Raw genomic sequence first — 16,543 nt, forward strand, 5'->3', positions numbered from 1 at the left:
ACAGTTTTCCTGCGGCTAGTGAGAGGGTGGGGAGGTGACGACGGAGAGCTCGCGACGTTGGGGAAACTGTCTCTGAGTTTCACAGTCATACACACAGGTTGCTTCTTCACGAGGGCTTGGGGGAGACTGAGAATTTCTGTAACTGTGGGCATCTCTCCCTCTCTCTCTCTCCTTCTGCTCTCTCTCTCTCTCTCTCTCTCTCTCTCTCCTTCTGCTCTCTCTCTCTCTCTCTCTCTCTCTCTCTCTCTCTCTCGCTCTCTCTCTCTCTCTCTCTCTCTCTCACTCTAATGTCTGTTCTATTCTCAGTAGACTATGCCGTGTACTTCATTTGTTGCCATAGTTGCCATTAAAGAGCACAATGAAATGATGAATCATGAAATTATTATAAATAACATGCCGGTCTAGCGAGACTTTGTCACGTCTGGCAAAAAGCTAAATGAAACAGTCATAAATCTAATGTTCACAAATCAGATCAAAGAAGAAAATACTAATAATTCAGATGTATGTTAAGTGAGTGGGTAATTGTTTTGCAGCCTCCATAGACGACCTTTAGGTATTACCCAAACTGATGGCTACATGATGTGAGATGGAAAGAATGTGTGTATATGAATCTATGCAATTTGCCCAGTCAAAAGACACACATTTTAAACCCCACCTAACCTAATGGACAATCCCTGTTAGTAAAGGTTGATGCGGTGAAGTGCAAAACTGAAGTAGTGCTACAGTTTAACGTGCTGCCCTCTTGTGGCTGTTTTGTGAAACTGCTCTTTTTGTATGCATTCCACTGTTGTCTGAGCGTTTAACAATGGGTAATGGGTTCATAGACTCTATTTATTCTGACCGTTCATTGATGAGTTACTGTAGACCAAATATACGCACCTGGGTTCCTCGTCTGTAATGGTAATGCGCGATCATCTGTTTCTTACCCCTTGGAGACTGATCGGACTCCGTGGGGCGTCCTGAGCTTAGGCAACCAATGAGATTCTCAGGCTGGAAAACGATACTGGGACACTTTTTTTGTGATGGTGGACAGTCAGCTGAACGGCAGGCTAGCAACACTTAGAGCTACCAACCCCGGGAATTACTAACTGAAAGGCGGGGAAGCTATCCTAAATCAAATAGCTGGAGTTGAGGCGTTGTTGCTATACAGTATAGCGTCAGGAGACAAACCGCGGCAAATATCGCGACCGGGTTTGTTTTATTTGTTGCTAGCTAACTAGCTACCGTAAAATGTATCAGAAGTAGCCATATGAAGTAACTTGGCTTGCTAGCTAGTAGCTAGCAGGTTAAAGTTAGCTCACAAATATTCTGACACTGACAGCAGTGTACCGGGGCTAGCGCTGTGCGTTGGCCGAAGAGACAGTGTGGAAAAGTTGGATTATTCTCTTCATTATGAAATTATTATGACAATGGAAACTTGCTGAAATCAGATCCTTAGTCTACTGGTATACTGCCTTAATAATGCGGGTTTGGTTTAAATATCGCATACAATAAGGAGAACACTCGTCCCGGTAAGTTAGCTAGCTGGCTAATTTAGCTGGCTAGCGAAACCGTTTACTAGCCGAAGTACTACTGTACTGTAGCTATAGCTAGGCCTTTTCCGGGATCCGAATACTTTCTGGAAGGACACCGGTTTATCAAGCAATCCTGTTTGTTTGAAATTGGTTTGCAGGACAGAATACTTTTGTTTATGTAGGTTAACGATTCTGATATCAACCAGGAAAAACAGACATAAGTTGTCCAGTTATGAAGTAGTACAAAGTCATACTACTAGCTAGATTGCTATTTGTACTTGCTAGCTAGCTAGCTAGATTAGCAAAGTTACGCTAGCTGCGGTAACTGTCAACTACATTGGCTATCTAGTGTTAGAAGGCAGCGGGCCCGACTCTACTGAATGTGAAGAACGTCTCTTAGTCCAGTACAGTAGCTACGGTAGATATCAAGACAAAGTTTGGTCTATTTGAAATGAGTTTGTTTAATGGTTTGATAGCGTAGTGTAACTGGTTATTTACTGATAAGTGTTTAAACGTTAAGTTTCTTCTGCATAGAAATTCTTCGAAATAGTGATCTTTCTGATGTCAGTAGCTTGGCAATCTACCTAGGCTTCTTAACTAGCTGTCAACTTGGTTTGGAGATGACCAGTTTGGAGATGTTAGCTGGAGATTACTTCTCGCAAACGCTAAGTGTGATTGACGTGAACGCCCCAAGGACGTGTCATATGACTATGAGGGAATAAACTGTGCGGTATGCTTGTATAGGTATAAAACATGAGATGCTTACTAGCAAACAGGCTTCGCTTGCTCGTTCTTGTATGTTAGGCTAAGGAGTAGAATATAGTAGGAAATATGTGAAAACTAATTGTTCACTGTACGCGAAAGAGTAGCATGACATGCTTACATTTCTAGACTATTGTTTCCATAAGCGGACACAGCCTGTGTTCTTTTTGGCTGTCATTCCTGTTTCGTCATACGGAAAGACGCGAGCGGTAGAGCCAGTTTTAAGCGCAAGTGAAACCGGCAGGCCAGCTGCCAAGGTGTTCCCCTAACCCTTCCCGCAGCCCCTATACTCTGCCTTATCAAGTTTGTAGCCTTCGGTTTCAGTATAACTGGGCTCGCCTGTAGTTGAATGACTGTTCTCTCTGTTGTGCTTGTGTAATGTTGGCCTGTTTGTGTGGACTGCAGGTGAGAAGGAGTGATGAGGAGCAGTAGGGGGAGTAATGCCCCGGTTCAACAGCAGCATGACAACAGCAGAGGTCAGACCCAGTTTACTGCAGATCTCTTATTCAGAAGTCTTGTAATTTTTTTTTTTTTTTTTTTTACATCCTAATTGATGGTATTTATTTCATACAGGAGGTAGTGGTACTCAATTGACAATACATCAACGGACTGACAACTTACATTTTTTCTTGAACTTTGAAGAAGTAGTGTCAGTTGGTTCTGGAACGTGGTGGATCTCTAAAATCCTTCTCTCTCTCCTCACAGAAATGTCCACTGCATGGAGAGGCCTGAACCAGACCAAAGCTGCAGTAAGTGAAGCTCTCTTTCTCTCTCTCTCTTTCGATATCGCTGTCTCGCTCTCTCTCTGTCTGTCGCTCTCACACACACACACGCAGACACACACATACTTTATTCCGATCACACACAATGCTTGTGTGCATAACTATTTGACTAGATAACTACTTCCCAAAATGCATTTAATTTACAGGCAGGTTAGTGTCTGATCTGTGAAAACAGCGTAGATTATGAGCCGAATGCTCAACAGGTTCCCATGTGATTTATGGGATAAAAAAAGCGTTCTACTATCCGCTGTTATGTCTCGTTTCGTTCTGGGTTCAACATCTCTCCTTTTTCTGATCTTGGAAGACCTACGACGCAGTCTTACAAACTGTCCAAGGAAGTGGTCTGCTGAGCAGTCTGTAAGTGTGTTTTGCACAGCCTGGACGTGAGTGTGACATGCCTGCTGACTCCGCCCCCCCCCCCCCTCTCTTCCTCGTGTCTCTCAGTTGCGGCACATCGAGAACCGCCTGGAGGCCGCACCGGGGTCAGGGGTTCATCTGGACGTCGTCATGGATACCAAGAGAAGCGCCAGGGGTGCCACTCGGAAAGTCAGCTGCAGAGGTGTGGAACAGTAAACACACACACACACACCCATGTGTACTCACACACACACCAAACAGGACAGCAGACAGGATAAGGAGGGAGTGGAAAGACACCTAAGCCTGAAACTCCTCTTTCCTGAGTCAGACGGGAGACGAGCCGATGACCTCACCCAGGTGGGCGGGGCCTCCAGGTGGAGGAGGCGGAGTCAGGGCAGCCCTGACAAGAGCTCCCGCTCCCCGCTGAGGAACACAACACAGGACAGCAACGTCTGCAGGAACACCTGTGTGGACTTCAAGGAGCCGCTGGCGTCCTACAGGTACACACACACACGTACATGCTTACACACACACACTCATACACACACACACGCTCTCATGTGCACACACACACGTTTCTTTGGAATACAGAAATGCCTTGTGCACATTATTTTTGTCACATGACCTATGTTCCTGACACCCTGCCACTTACATAGCTTACATGCCTGGCTCGGCTTAACAATAGATTATTGGTTTGTTTTCTGCTACGGTTCCTGCAGACCGTGAGCAAAACTGGTCCCGCTCCTGACGGGATCCAGTCATGTTCATCTGAGTCTTTAACCTTAGGGGCTGATTAGATCCAGCAGAAGATTAGTATGGCTAAGAATAGACCCTGAAAGATTGAGTTCATGTTTTGAGTGCATCTTCTTTGTTCTGTTTGTGTTTGAACGACCTAATCCTCCACCATTTTGTCTTTGCAGGGAGGCCACGCCCCCTTCCCAAGCCCCCTCTCTGTCGGAGGCTCACAGCCTGCAGGGGGGGGTGTCCTCCGCCCCCCCGCGGCCCCCCCCAGACCCCCTCAGCCAGCTGGTCTACCAGAGCGATACCCGCGACCGCCAGACCGACCACGATCTGGACAGCACCCGCTCCTCAGCCCTGGACAGCACTGTGGTCCGCTACCTCAACGACCGGCCCGCCCTGGACGCCCTGCGCACGCCCGCACACACCGCCCGGGGGGGCGCGGAGGAGGGGAGGCCCACAGCTCAGAACCACAACCTGGGGAGTCCAGGCCCAACCTCGGGCCCGGGACCCGCGGGCCAGGCCGACACCTCGGACTCCACCAGCCCCGGCTCGGCCTCCCAGCGGCTGGAGAACCTGCGGCGGCGCCAGCCCGACGACAAGCTGGAGAAGCTGAAGGAGCGTATCCGCAGGCAGAGGGAGAACCTGGAGGAGGCCGCGGAGAGGGAGAGGCTGCTGGGGTACCTGGAGAGGCCCGTGGGCCTGGCAGGAACCACAGGGACCTCCTCCAGCACCGCCACGGCTACCGTCCGCAAGGTGGTGGCTGCACCCCCAGCACCCATATACAGAGGTAGTCTCTCTCTCTCTCTCTCTCTCTCTCTCTCTCTCTCTCTCTCTCTCTCTCTCTCTGTGTGTCTCTCTCTGTGTCTCTCTCTCTGTCTCTCTCTGTGTCTCTCTCTCTGTCTCTCTCTGTCTCTCTCTCTGTGTCTCTGTTACTCTGTCAAACTCGGCCATTTTGAGTTTGAGGATGGGTGTTCTGGTGAAACATACACTGATGTGAAGTCAGTTGGCACCAACAGTAACAAACCCATAACCATCACTCGTGTGTGCAGTGTAAACCAGGATCTTTAACTGTAATCCTGTTTCTTACACTAATGACATTGTGATTATGGGCAGAGCTCCATGTGCTGGTTCTCTGTTCATTAACAGCTGCTGTGGGTTCCTGTTCAGGTTTCAACAGCAGTGAGACCAAGATCAGGATGCCTGACGGCAAAGTGTGGGGGGAGGATGACTTCCACAACCTCAGCAGAGAGATCTACAGAGACCTGACTCGACAGTTCACAGGTAGCACACACACACACACACACAGGCTCTCTTACAAGGGCACAGACACCAAGACAAACAGGCATGCACACACACACACACATCCCTTGTAGGTAACCGGTGTGTAATGACAGGGTTGCAGCAGTGAGTCTGTAGAGTTAGAGGTCCTCTCAGTCAGTGGCTTCCAGCAGTCTCCCAGAGGATGTACAGCAGGAGGGAAGAGCAGCAGTAATGACAGTGGCCTGCCCTCCTCTGCCGAGAGAACAGGACTGGATGTGACGTCCCTGTGGGGAAAACAGGGCTCTGGCATGGCAGGCAGGCAGGGAGAGGGAGTTGGGCTCGCTCCGGTGGGTCTGGAGAGGACCACTGGGACCAGGGCTGGATCCAGCCCTGTGTTACAGTAGGGATCCTCTGTGGAACCTCTGTTGGGGAGAGAACCGGTGCAAAACCCAAGCAAGTTCCTCCTTCCAAGAAGAGAACGAGCGCAGAACGATAGAGATGTTAATCGTCTATTCATGTGTCAAGTCGGAAAAAAGCGAGCTTCTCCGGTGTCGTGTGAGGTTTCTGCTTCTCTGCAGCCAGGCAGACGGCTTTTCCAGGCACCCGGCCACCAGCGCCCGCAGCATGCTGGTGGGGCTGGTCTCCAGGAGGCCTTTTTCATTAGAACTTTTTCACGAGAAGACATGAGAAAGAGAAGACGTATTGTTTGAGCGTGTTGTTTCCTGGGCTCATGGCCAGGTGGGGAAGTTCTCTGCTTCAAAGCACCACTCGCAATAAATCATCTCCTCCCCACCCCCCCCAATCTGCCTCTCATGTATGGTGTTGTGTGTGGTGTGGTGTGTGTGTTGTGTGTGTGTTTCAGAGAGCACTCAGCCCCAGCGTCAGACTCAGCGGAAGGAGAGATCCAGGGACAGGAAGTCCTCCAAGCCCGTCAGGAAGGTCCACAAGTCTGCCTCGGCTCCTGACCAGGAAACCAAGCCAGGTGGGTGCCTGTCTGCCTGTCTGCCTGCCTGTCTGTCTGCCTGTCTGCCTGTCTGTCTGCCTGTCTGCCTGTCTGTCTGTCTGTCTGCCTGTGTGTGTGTGTCAGCAAGTCCTGCCAGGCAGGGTAAACTCATACTTATCCCTGGAGAAATGTCCAGAATGTCCCACACATGCTGACACAGAGCAGGCAGCTCTGACACACTCCACCTCTGGTATGTGGATGGCAGTCATGCTCCTACCCAGCCTCCCCCCTCCTGCTCCTCCAGGGGGGGGCAGATCTCTATCATGCCATGCCAACCCCCCCCCCTGCCTACTCTTACCTCCAGATCTCTCTCTAGCCTGTTTCTGTCTCTCCTTTTCTCTCTCTTTGTCTCTCTCCCTCTCTGTCTCTCTCTGTCTCTCCCTCTCTCTCCCTCTCTGTGTCTCTCTCCCTCTCTGTCTCTCTCGGTCTCTCTGTCTCTCTCTGTCTCTCTCCCTCTGTCTCCCTCTCTTTCCCTCTCTCTCTCCCTCTGTCTCTCTCCCTCTCTCTCTCTCTCCCTGTCACTCTCTGTGTCTCTCTCCCTCTTTCTCTTTCATACCCTCCACTAACCCTGGCCTCTGCTGGTAGCTGCTTGTCTATAAATAGCCTTTCAGAAATCTATGATCAAGTTCAGCCTGGCTGGCTCCTTCACCACCATCTCACACACGCACACACACACACACACACACATACACACACACACACACAACTGCAGGGCAGGTTAGTGGAGTCTGCAGCTTTGTGGTCTCTCTCCTGCATGGTCTCTCTCCTGCATGGTCTCTCTCCTGCATGGTCTCTCTCATGCATGGTCTCTCCTGCATGGTCTCTCTCCTGCATGGTCTCTCTCCTGCATGGTCTCTCTCATGCATGTTCTCTCCTGCATGGTCTCTCTCCTGCATGGTCTCTCTCCTGCACGGTCTCTCTTCTGCACGGTCTCTCTCCTGCATGGTCTCTCTCCTGCATGGTCTCTCTCCTGCACGGTCTCTCTTCTGCACGGTCTCTCTCCTGCATGGTCTCTCTCCTGCATGGTCTCTCTCCTGCTCTGGATCAGCTCTGTAACAGCAGTCGACTCGTGTTTCACAGAAAAAGTGGTTCAGTTTCCCCTAGCAAACCTCAGTGAAACATGTGAGATGCACAGAGCTGCATGGGAGCTCAGATCCAGGGTTAGTGCGGTGCTCTGCTCTGGGGTGATGACATTTGGTGGTGCAGATAAGTGGGCTGGGCAGGGAGATCGAAAGCATACTTACAGTAAATGATGCAGAGTCTGTATTTGCATAATTATGATTTGTGAAAGCTGAAATGGATAGCACTTATAGACTTGTTTCAGATTCCAGTCCACACCGACACCCCTAGCAACCCTAACCTAATTTACCAGGTCACAATAAATACATTTTATTGAATTACGAATGAAAATCTCAAAGATTTGATTTCCCACGAGATTCATAGTGGATTCATTAGAGTATGCAGCCCGCTTCTCTAGAAGGGACCCACGGACCCTCCTCAGGTCATCATTACCTGCGTTTTATTGGGCACTTTGTCTAAAGTGTGTGTGTGTGTGTGTGTCTCTCCAGTGATCAGCACCACTTCGTGGCGTGAGGGCCAGAAGATGGTGAAGATGGTACTGGGTCCTCCCAGGGTTCCCAGGGAACCATCTCTCCAGCCCTCCTCTCTTCAGCCCTCCTCTCTCCAGCCCTCCAACACACAGACCAGGACAGGTGCTGTCTGGAGACCTCTGTTACCCTTCCACCTCCCTGCCTCACCCTCTCTCCTCCACCTCCCTGCCTCACCCTCTCTCTCCTCCACCTCCCTGCCTCACCCTCTCCTCCACCTCCCTGCCTCACCCTCTCTCCTCCACCTCCCTGCCTCACCCTCTCTCTCCTCCACCTCCCTGCCTCACCCTCTCTCTCCTCCACCTCCCTGCCTCACCCTCTCTCTCCTCCACCTCCCTGCTTCACCCTTTCTCCTCCACCTCCCTGCCTCACCCTCTCTCCTCCACCTCCCTGCCTCACCCTCTCTCTCTCTCCTCCACCTCCCTGCCTCACCTTCTCTCCTCCACCTCCCTGCCTCACCCTCTCTCCTCCACCTCCCTGCCTCACCCTCTCTCCTCCACCTCCCTGCCTCACCCTCTCTCCTCCACCTCCCTGCCTCACCCTCTCTCCTCCACCTCCCTGCCTCACCCTCTCTCTCCTCCACCTCCCTGCCTCACCCTCTCTCTCCTCCACCTCCCTGCCTCACCCTCTCTCTCCTCCACCTCCCTGCCTCACCCCTTCCCTCCATTGCTACATTCCCACCTTTTGCCTGTCTGATAAATCCATCAACACAGTCTGAGTAGGGGCAGTTGTAGAATAAGCCAGTAAGTGAGAAAACATTGTACAACAGAAGGATGTGTAACAATCTGCCAACCTCACAGCCCAGCTAGCTGTGGAATATAAATAAGTAGTGTCTAGTCCCTGTGGTGTTTAAACCCAGACAGTCTCTCTCACACACAGACACACTCACTGACAGTATATCTCTACATTACCTCACTCTGATGCTTGCATCCCAGTGACTGGAAGGAATTGAGATTGACAGGCTGTTTCTGACTGACTGCACAATCCTCAGGCTGGTTTGGCAATGTAGACCCACTGCAGCATTTCTACACACACACACACACACACACACACACACAGCCCTGGCTACATGGGCACGTTCTCTCTCTCTCTCTCTCTCTCTCTCTCTCTCTCTCTCTCTCTCTCTCTCTCTCTCTCTCTCTCTCTCTCTCACACACTACAAGGGACCATCTGTGGATAGCTATCGAAGCAAATCAGTAACATCATGTTTAGAATGTTATTTAATTGTAAATGTTTCTTCTGTGTTCTACTCTAGCGCCCCCTGACAGGTGTTCTTCAGGCCCCCGTCCAGAGTCGAGCCGTCGCTCGCGGCCCGGTAGCTCAGAGAGAGCTCGTGGTCACAGCCGGGGGCGGAGCCACAACCAGGCCCGGCCCCCGCCTTCAGCCACGCCCCCTCCGCAGTCTACCGCCGCCCCCGGGGACCAAGCCCCGCCCCCTCCCAGCGGCCTCCTCTCAGCAGACATCCGCGGTATCCTCGACGACCTGCAGCTGGAAAGCAAGGCGGCAGAGTATTATGGGCCGGAGGAGGTCAGCGCCACGAGGAGGAGAGGCGGGTCGGGGTCGCGTGCGACGTCCAGAACCTCCGTCTGGAACGGCATGGCAGCCCGCGGCTCTCGCAGTGCCAGCCCCGTCAGGCACCGGCCGGAACCCGCCGCCGCCGAACCGGCCGTGAAGAAACGCCACTACGACGCCGACCAAGTCCGGCAGTACATCGCCCGGCAACAGGAGGAGAGGAGGCGGAGGCAAGCGGACGAGAGGCGGAGCCAGAGGGAGGAGGCGGAGAGGAGGAGCCAGCGGCTGCAGGAGCTGTACAGGAAGCAGCGGGAGGGCGTGGCCAGGGGCGGGCCCGGCCCAGGCCACGCCCCCGCGGCGGCGGATGCTCCGGTTCAGAAGCGTCTCCAGGAGACTTACACCAAGCTGCTGCTGGAGCAGGTGGAGCAGGTGGAGGGGCCGCATGCCCCTCTGTCTGGGGCCCCTGCTGCACTGCAGGTGGGCTGGGACACACACACACACGCATACATAGATACACATAGATACACACACTCACACACACAAACACATACATAGATACACACACTCACACACACAAACACATACATAGATACACACACTCACACACACAAACACATACATAGATACACATAGATACACACACTCACACAAACACATACATAGATACACATAGATACACACACTCACACACACAAACACATACATAGATACACAAAGATACACACACTCACACACACAAACACATACATAGATACACATAGATACACACACTCACACACACAAACACATACATAGATACTCACACACACAAACACATACATAGATACAAACACATACATAGATACACACACTCACACACACAAACACATACATAGATACACACACTCACACAAACACATACATAGATACACACACACACAAACACATACATAGATACACACACTCACACACAAACACATACACACATACACATAGATACACACACTCACACACACAAACACATACATAGATACACATAGATACACACACTCACTCACACACACACACACGCATGCATAGATACACATAGATACACACACACTAATAGATACACACTCTCTCTCACGCATAGACACACACGTATAGACACACACAGGTACACACATAGGTACACACACACACATCGAGTTTGTTTCTACTTTTTCTATTGAAATAGCCAGCCTGCTACCACTGTTTCTGGTTCCTGGTGTGTGAGGAAGCTAACTGTGTGTGTGTGTGTGCGTGTGTGTGTGCGTGTGTGTGTGTGCGTGACAGCAGAGGCCAGTGTACCAGCCCTCTGGAGAGTCGGACAAGGAGAACAAGAGACAGGAGCGTCCTCTCAGTGTCTCCTCCAGCAGTGACATGTCTCTGTCTGAGCCAGCCCCTCCCCCTCTGTCCAGGTAACACACATACACACACACACACACATACATACACACACTTTTTTATGGTTTTAATGACTGAGCAACACAATGTTTGTGTTCCAAACTATCCATCTCCATGGACACCTAACAGCAAAGTCGATGTGTTGGGTTCGCGTGCTAGCTTTATTAGCGTTCTTGGCAGGTTAGCACCTAGGTGCTAGTACCATTAGCGCACCACGTCTAACTGGAAATGGGGAACTTCCACATCTATTTCAGATGTAACAGATAAAACCTCATATGACAGCTGAGCTAAATGTGTCTCTTACTGAGAGGTAAACAGCTTGGTAATGTAATCAGTTTTCATTTCTATAATATATAAGTCATGAGAGCGCTATGCTAGGAAACTGTGAAAACACTTGTCAGATGAAACTGAGAGCTTTGCCCTCGGGCTAAATGTTGTTTTGCACAAGCTTCAGAGTGAATGTTCTGCTTGTTCAGATACTGGAAAAGCTTTCATGTTGAATCTCATGAGCAGTTTAATAATCCCTCTCGGTACACTGAAGTAATTGTGCTCCATGTCATGAGCCTGTAGTGTTCTCTGTCATGTCATGAGCCTGTAGTGATCTCTGTCATGTCATGAGCCCGTAGTGATCTCTGTCATGTCATGAGCCTGTAGTGATCTCTGTCATGTCATGAGCCTGTAGTGATCTCTGTCATGTCATGAGCCTGTAGTGACCTCTGTCATGTCATGAGCCTGTAGTGATCTCTGTCATGTCATGAGCCCGTAGTGATTTCTGTCATGTCATGAGCCTGTAGTGATCTCTGTCATGTCATGAGCCTGTAGTGATCTCTGTCATGTCATGAGCCTGTAGTGATCTCTGTCATGTCATGAGCCCGTAGTGATTTCTGTCATGTCATGAGCCTGTAGTGATCTCTGTCATGTCATGAGCCTGTAGTGATTTCTGTCATGTCATGAGCCTGTAGTGATCTCTGTCATGTCATGAGCCTGTAGTGATCTCTGTCATGTCATGAGCCTGTAGTGATCTCTGTCATGTCATGAGCCTGTAGTGATTTCTGTCATGTCATGAGCCTGTAGTGATCTCTGTCATGTCATGAGCCTGTAGTGATCTCTGTCATGTCATGAGCCTGTAGTGATCTCTGTCATGTCATGAGCCTGTAGTGACCTCTGTCATGTCATGAGCCTGTAGTGATCTCTGTCATGTCATGAGCCCGTAGTGATCTCTGTCATGTCATGAGCCCGTAGTGATCTCTGTCATGTCATGAGCCTGTAGTGACCTCTGTCATGTCATGAGCCTGTAGTGATCTCTGTCATGTCATGAGCCTGTAGTGTTCTCTGTCATGACATGAGCCTGTAGTGATTTCTGTCATGTCATGAGCCTGTAGTGTGGCTCATGACATGACATGTGGCTCGTAACTGGCTGCAACTGACCCTTGTGTCTAAAACTGTCCCCTCCTCATTTTCTTTCCTGTATTTAATTGTATTTCTCTCCTTTTTCTCTTCTTCTGTCTTTCTCTTTTCCCTCTCTCCCCCCCTTCCCTGTCCCCCCCCCCCACACACACTCACACACTTCAGGAATGATCTTGGTGTCGGGGTTTCCTCCTGGCTGCAGCCAGACCGTCTGAGCCCTGCCGTCAGAGGAGCAAGCAGCTCATCGGCGCCCCCTGCTGACCACTTTCTGTCTCAGCTGCTGGGCCTAGAGCCAGCGGGGGCCCGGGGCAGGAACGCCCCCCCAGCAGCCATGACCGCCAGCATCGCCAAGACGTCGCGCATCGAGGCCCTGAAGGCCACAGCTGCCTCTCTGTCCACCCGCATAGAGAGCGAGGCCCGGAAACTGGCCGGGGCAGGGACCAGCTACGGCTCAGCCACCGCCGCGGGCACGGGCGCCATCTTGGCTCCCCTGCCCCAGGACGCTGACGAGGATGGCCGCTGGGCCAGAGCGATGAGCCCGCCCATCAGAGAGGGAAACGGAGGCTCCGTGGCCTTGGAGGCCGACCACCTGGCGCTCAGGATTCGGAAGCTTCTCAGCGCCGGCCAGAGCGCGTACAACAGCGACCTGACAGGCCTGGGAGATCTCCACGGTTACCGAGAGAAGGTGGGGCTCCCTATCGCTAACCACGCCTCTACATCAGGCCACACCCCCCAGCGACAAGAGGGGGGGAGCTTAATGAACGGCGTAGCCATGACGAAGACTGAGGGATCGGTACAGAGGAGAGGAAACGGCAGGATGGAGGACGGAGAGGAGGAGGGGGGGCCAGGTCTCCATGACTCCAGCGGGGGCTCCATCAGTGAAGGACCTCTCCTGAGCGAAGGCAGCCTATCAGAAGGAGACGCCAGCCCCCCGGCCAATCGCAACGCAGGAGGGGCGGTCCCCCGGCCGGCTGAGCGCCTGGGCGCCCTGGACTTCTGCTCCGGACAGAGAGACGGCCTCCAGCCCCTCCTCCGCTTCCAGAGGGAGGCGGAGGGTTGCCCCGCCCTCAGCCCGCCCCTGGCCCCGCCCCCACGCGACAGCCGGGCGCCGTGGGAGGAGCTGGCCAAGGGAAGCCCTCACAGCGTCATAAACATCTTCACCAAGAACCACCTGCTCAGACAGGGCAAAGGTCAGATTTAAATTTAAGTCATTTAGCAGACGCTCTTATCCAAAGCGACTTAGTTAGTACAGGGACATTCCCCCCCGAGGCAAGTTGGGTGAAGTGCCTTGCCCAAGGACACAAAGTTTTTTTTTTGGCACGGCCGAGAATCGAACCGGCAACCTTCTGATTACCAGCACGATTCCCTAACCGCTCAGCCACCTGACACCCTAGATGCTCGACTCCAGCCTTACACCTCACGTCTCCGTGGAGAAAAGAGGCTGATAGGCTATCCTGAAACATAATGCCACTGTTTTAAAGATTCAACCATGTCAGTGTTTGTTACTGGTTCTCATGGCTTTTTCTGGGATTGTCGTCCAATAGCGGTTGAGGACAGACCCGAGAGGACGTCCCCTGCGCTGCACGGCAGCCAATCGGCTGGTGGCTCCGGGGATGGGCCGGCCTATGAGGACGACTTTGTGTTGTCGCGCAGCAGCGGAGCCAGTAGCCAGTCGAAGAGAGGATCGTCTGGTCGCGGGTGAGGAGAAGGACACACACACTTATCACACACACACCCTCATACACACACACACTTATCACACACGGTCAACTAAGGTACAGTCAGGGGGCAACATTTTCTTTTTTGTCCACCGACCAAATGGCTAGTTCGAAAGCCACTCGATACATTACAATAGTTTTTAGGACTGGTGAGTGTAGAAAATCTACTTATCTGCTAGTTCAGATGCTGCTAGTTCAGATGCTGCTAGTTCAGATGCTGCTAGTTCAGATTCTGCTAGTTCAGATTCTGCTAGTTCAGATGCTGCTAGTTCAGATGCTGCTAGTTCAGATGCTGCTAGTTCAGATGCTGCTAGTTCAGATGCTGCTAGTTCAGATGCTGCTAGTTCAGATTCTGCTAGTTCAGATGCTGCTAGTTCAGATGCTGCTAGTTCAGATGCTGCTAGTTCAGATGCTGCTAGTTCAGATGCTGCTAGTTCAGATGCTGCTAGTTCAGATGCTGCTAGTTCAGATGCTGCTAGTTCAGATGCTGCTAGTTCAGATGCTGCTAGTTCAGATGCTGCTAGTTCAGTGCCCTGGACACAGTAGAAGGGCAGCATGCTGTTACACACCACCAGGTGTCCCCCACGCTCCAGCGGGCTGTGTGATCTGTTCTCTCTGACGACCCGTGCTCCTCCACAGGGCCAGCAGCCACTACGAGGAGCTGATGAGCCGCAGGTCTCCGTACGACCACCTGACCCAGCGCTCTGCTGGCTCCACCCCTAACTCCTCCCCCCTCTCCAGAGGCTCCGCCCCCGTCTCCTCGCCCCACTCCCGGGGCTCCGCAGGCAAGAGAGGTGAGTGTGTGTGTGTGCGTGTATGAGGATGTGTGTATGAGGGTGTGTGTGTGTGTATGAGGATGTGTGTATGAGAGTGTGTAGAGTGTGTATGAGGGTGTGTGTGTGTATGAGGATGTGTGTATGAGAGTGTGGAGTGTGTGTGTGTGTGTGTGTATGAGAGTGTGTGTGTGTGTGTGTTTTGATCCAACATGCCTCCTGTCCCTCCAGGAGGAGTTTCTGACCGCAGTGACGCCACTCTGGTGGACGACCCCTGCTCTCCGCCCTCAGAGACCCCGCCTGCCAACGCCAGGAGGCGGGGCTCTCACAAGAGCTCCGCCCCGAGCTCCGCCCCCAGCCAGGCCCAGAGCCCCTACTCTGACGGCACAGGAGGGGGCGCCGCGGCCCATTCTCTACGCAGGTACGACGCTAGTGAGGGGGGCAATGAAACAAGACGAGGGAGGATGCATTTCACAGTGTTGCAACGGGGCCCGCAGCCTGTTTATGTAAGGGGTAGATCTCTCCGGGCCGTGTTTCAAAACTGCGTGAATGCATCCTCACTTTTGACTGCTGACCACACAGGTCAACAGGGTAGAGGGGCTCCCCTGAGCTTTCAGTGTCGGCTTCAGTATTTCCTTCCTCTCTCGCCCCGCTCAGCACTTCCTGGTTTTCTTTCAAGGGTTCAAACCCAGAGTCGACGCCATCGCCGCAGAAATCCACAGCTCTCCTTCGCTGTCGTTGAAAAAGTTACAAATGCCCATCTTTGTTTCTGTCTCTTGCTTAATGCTGCCGGGATCGAGTGTCTCTATCGGGACATTGTATCGCAGAAGTATATACAAAGTGAACCCTCCCATGGACGACCACATCTCATAATATTTACCCTCCTAAGTGTCCAGTATGAGAGGAAGAGCAGTCAGTGTGGACTCTCGCTCTGGGCTTTTCCTCCCAGATCCCACGCATTCAGGGATAGGATGTTTATCCCTCTCTGCAGATCTCCAGGTCATGTGGCTCCCACACGCCTGCACAGGGCAGTCCGCTCCTACAGGTCCGAAGCTCCGCTCGCCTCTCCAGCACCTCTCCATGCTGACTGGAGCTGTGGTTCAGCTGCTGAACCCGGGCCAGGGTAAACACAGCTTGGCAGGCGTGGAGCTCAAGGGGAAACAGGCCTGTGGTCCAAAGTCACGCTGTAGAACAGGGGGCGGCGGGGGGGGGATGGGGAGGGAGGGAGTTGAGGTCGTATTGTGACCTAGTTTGTTACAAGAGTGAGTGAAGAGTGAAGAGTGAAGAGTATGGGAGTCAGGTGGCTGAGCGGTGAGGGAATCGGGCTAGTAATCCGTAGGTTGCCAGTTCGACTCCCGGTCATGCCAACTGACGTTGTGTCCTTGGGCAAGGCACTTCACCCTACTTGCCTCGGGGGAATGTCCCTGTACCTACTGTAAGTCGCTCTGGATAAGAGCGTCTGCTAAAAAAAAATGACTAAATGTACAAGATTGCCCTAATTAATCTCCCACCCCAGCCCCTCCCAACACCAGGAATACATCGTTTTTGTAATAAAGTAAAGTGATTTTATAAGCTACGCTGGAGGGTCGGGGTGTCAGGTCCTGCAGGGCGTCCCGCGATCGGGGAACACTGGCCCCTCTGTCTGCCGAGGGGGAGGATGTGCCGGGGGGGGGGGGGGGGCGCGGCGGGCACGCTGCCAAGGG

The 16,543-nt window shown here is 52.2% G+C and overlaps 1 protein-coding gene across 4 annotated transcripts in view; it reads left to right on the forward strand.

Moving 5' to 3' along the window:
• Window positions 1-1,025: 1,025 nt before the first annotated feature.
• Window positions 1,026-16,543, forward strand: part of cep350 (centrosomal protein 350) — a 38,125-nt gene continuing 22,607 nt past the window's right edge. For all 4 annotated transcript variants that reach the window (XM_062450158.1, XM_062450159.1, XM_062450160.1 and 1 more), the window contains exons 1-15: window positions 1,026-1,511; window positions 2,682-2,752; window positions 2,982-3,025; window positions 3,503-3,617; window positions 3,744-3,915; window positions 4,336-4,943; window positions 5,324-5,437; window positions 6,279-6,398; window positions 7,988-8,131; window positions 9,282-10,015; window positions 10,832-10,956; window positions 12,515-13,539; window positions 13,894-14,047; window positions 14,707-14,861; window positions 15,072-15,261. In XM_062450158.1, the coding sequence (XP_062306142.1) occupies window positions 2,695-2,752; window positions 2,982-3,025; window positions 3,503-3,617; window positions 3,744-3,915; window positions 4,336-4,943; window positions 5,324-5,437; window positions 6,279-6,398; window positions 7,988-8,131; window positions 9,282-10,015; window positions 10,832-10,956; window positions 12,515-13,539; window positions 13,894-14,047; window positions 14,707-14,861; window positions 15,072-15,261 (3,758 nt within the window). In that variant the 5' untranslated portion in view covers window positions 1,026-1,511; window positions 2,682-2,694. The remainder of the gene's footprint in view (window positions 1,512-2,681; window positions 2,753-2,981; window positions 3,026-3,502; window positions 3,618-3,743; window positions 3,916-4,335; window positions 4,944-5,323; window positions 5,438-6,278; window positions 6,399-7,987; window positions 8,132-9,281; window positions 10,016-10,831; window positions 10,957-12,514; window positions 13,540-13,893; window positions 14,048-14,706; window positions 14,862-15,071; window positions 15,262-16,543) is intronic.

This window comes from Osmerus eperlanus, chromosome 24 (genome assembly GCF_963692335.1).
Source record: "Osmerus eperlanus chromosome 24, fOsmEpe2.1, whole genome shotgun sequence".
Taxonomy (NCBI): Eukaryota; Metazoa; Chordata; class Actinopteri; order Osmeriformes; family Osmeridae; genus Osmerus; species Osmerus eperlanus.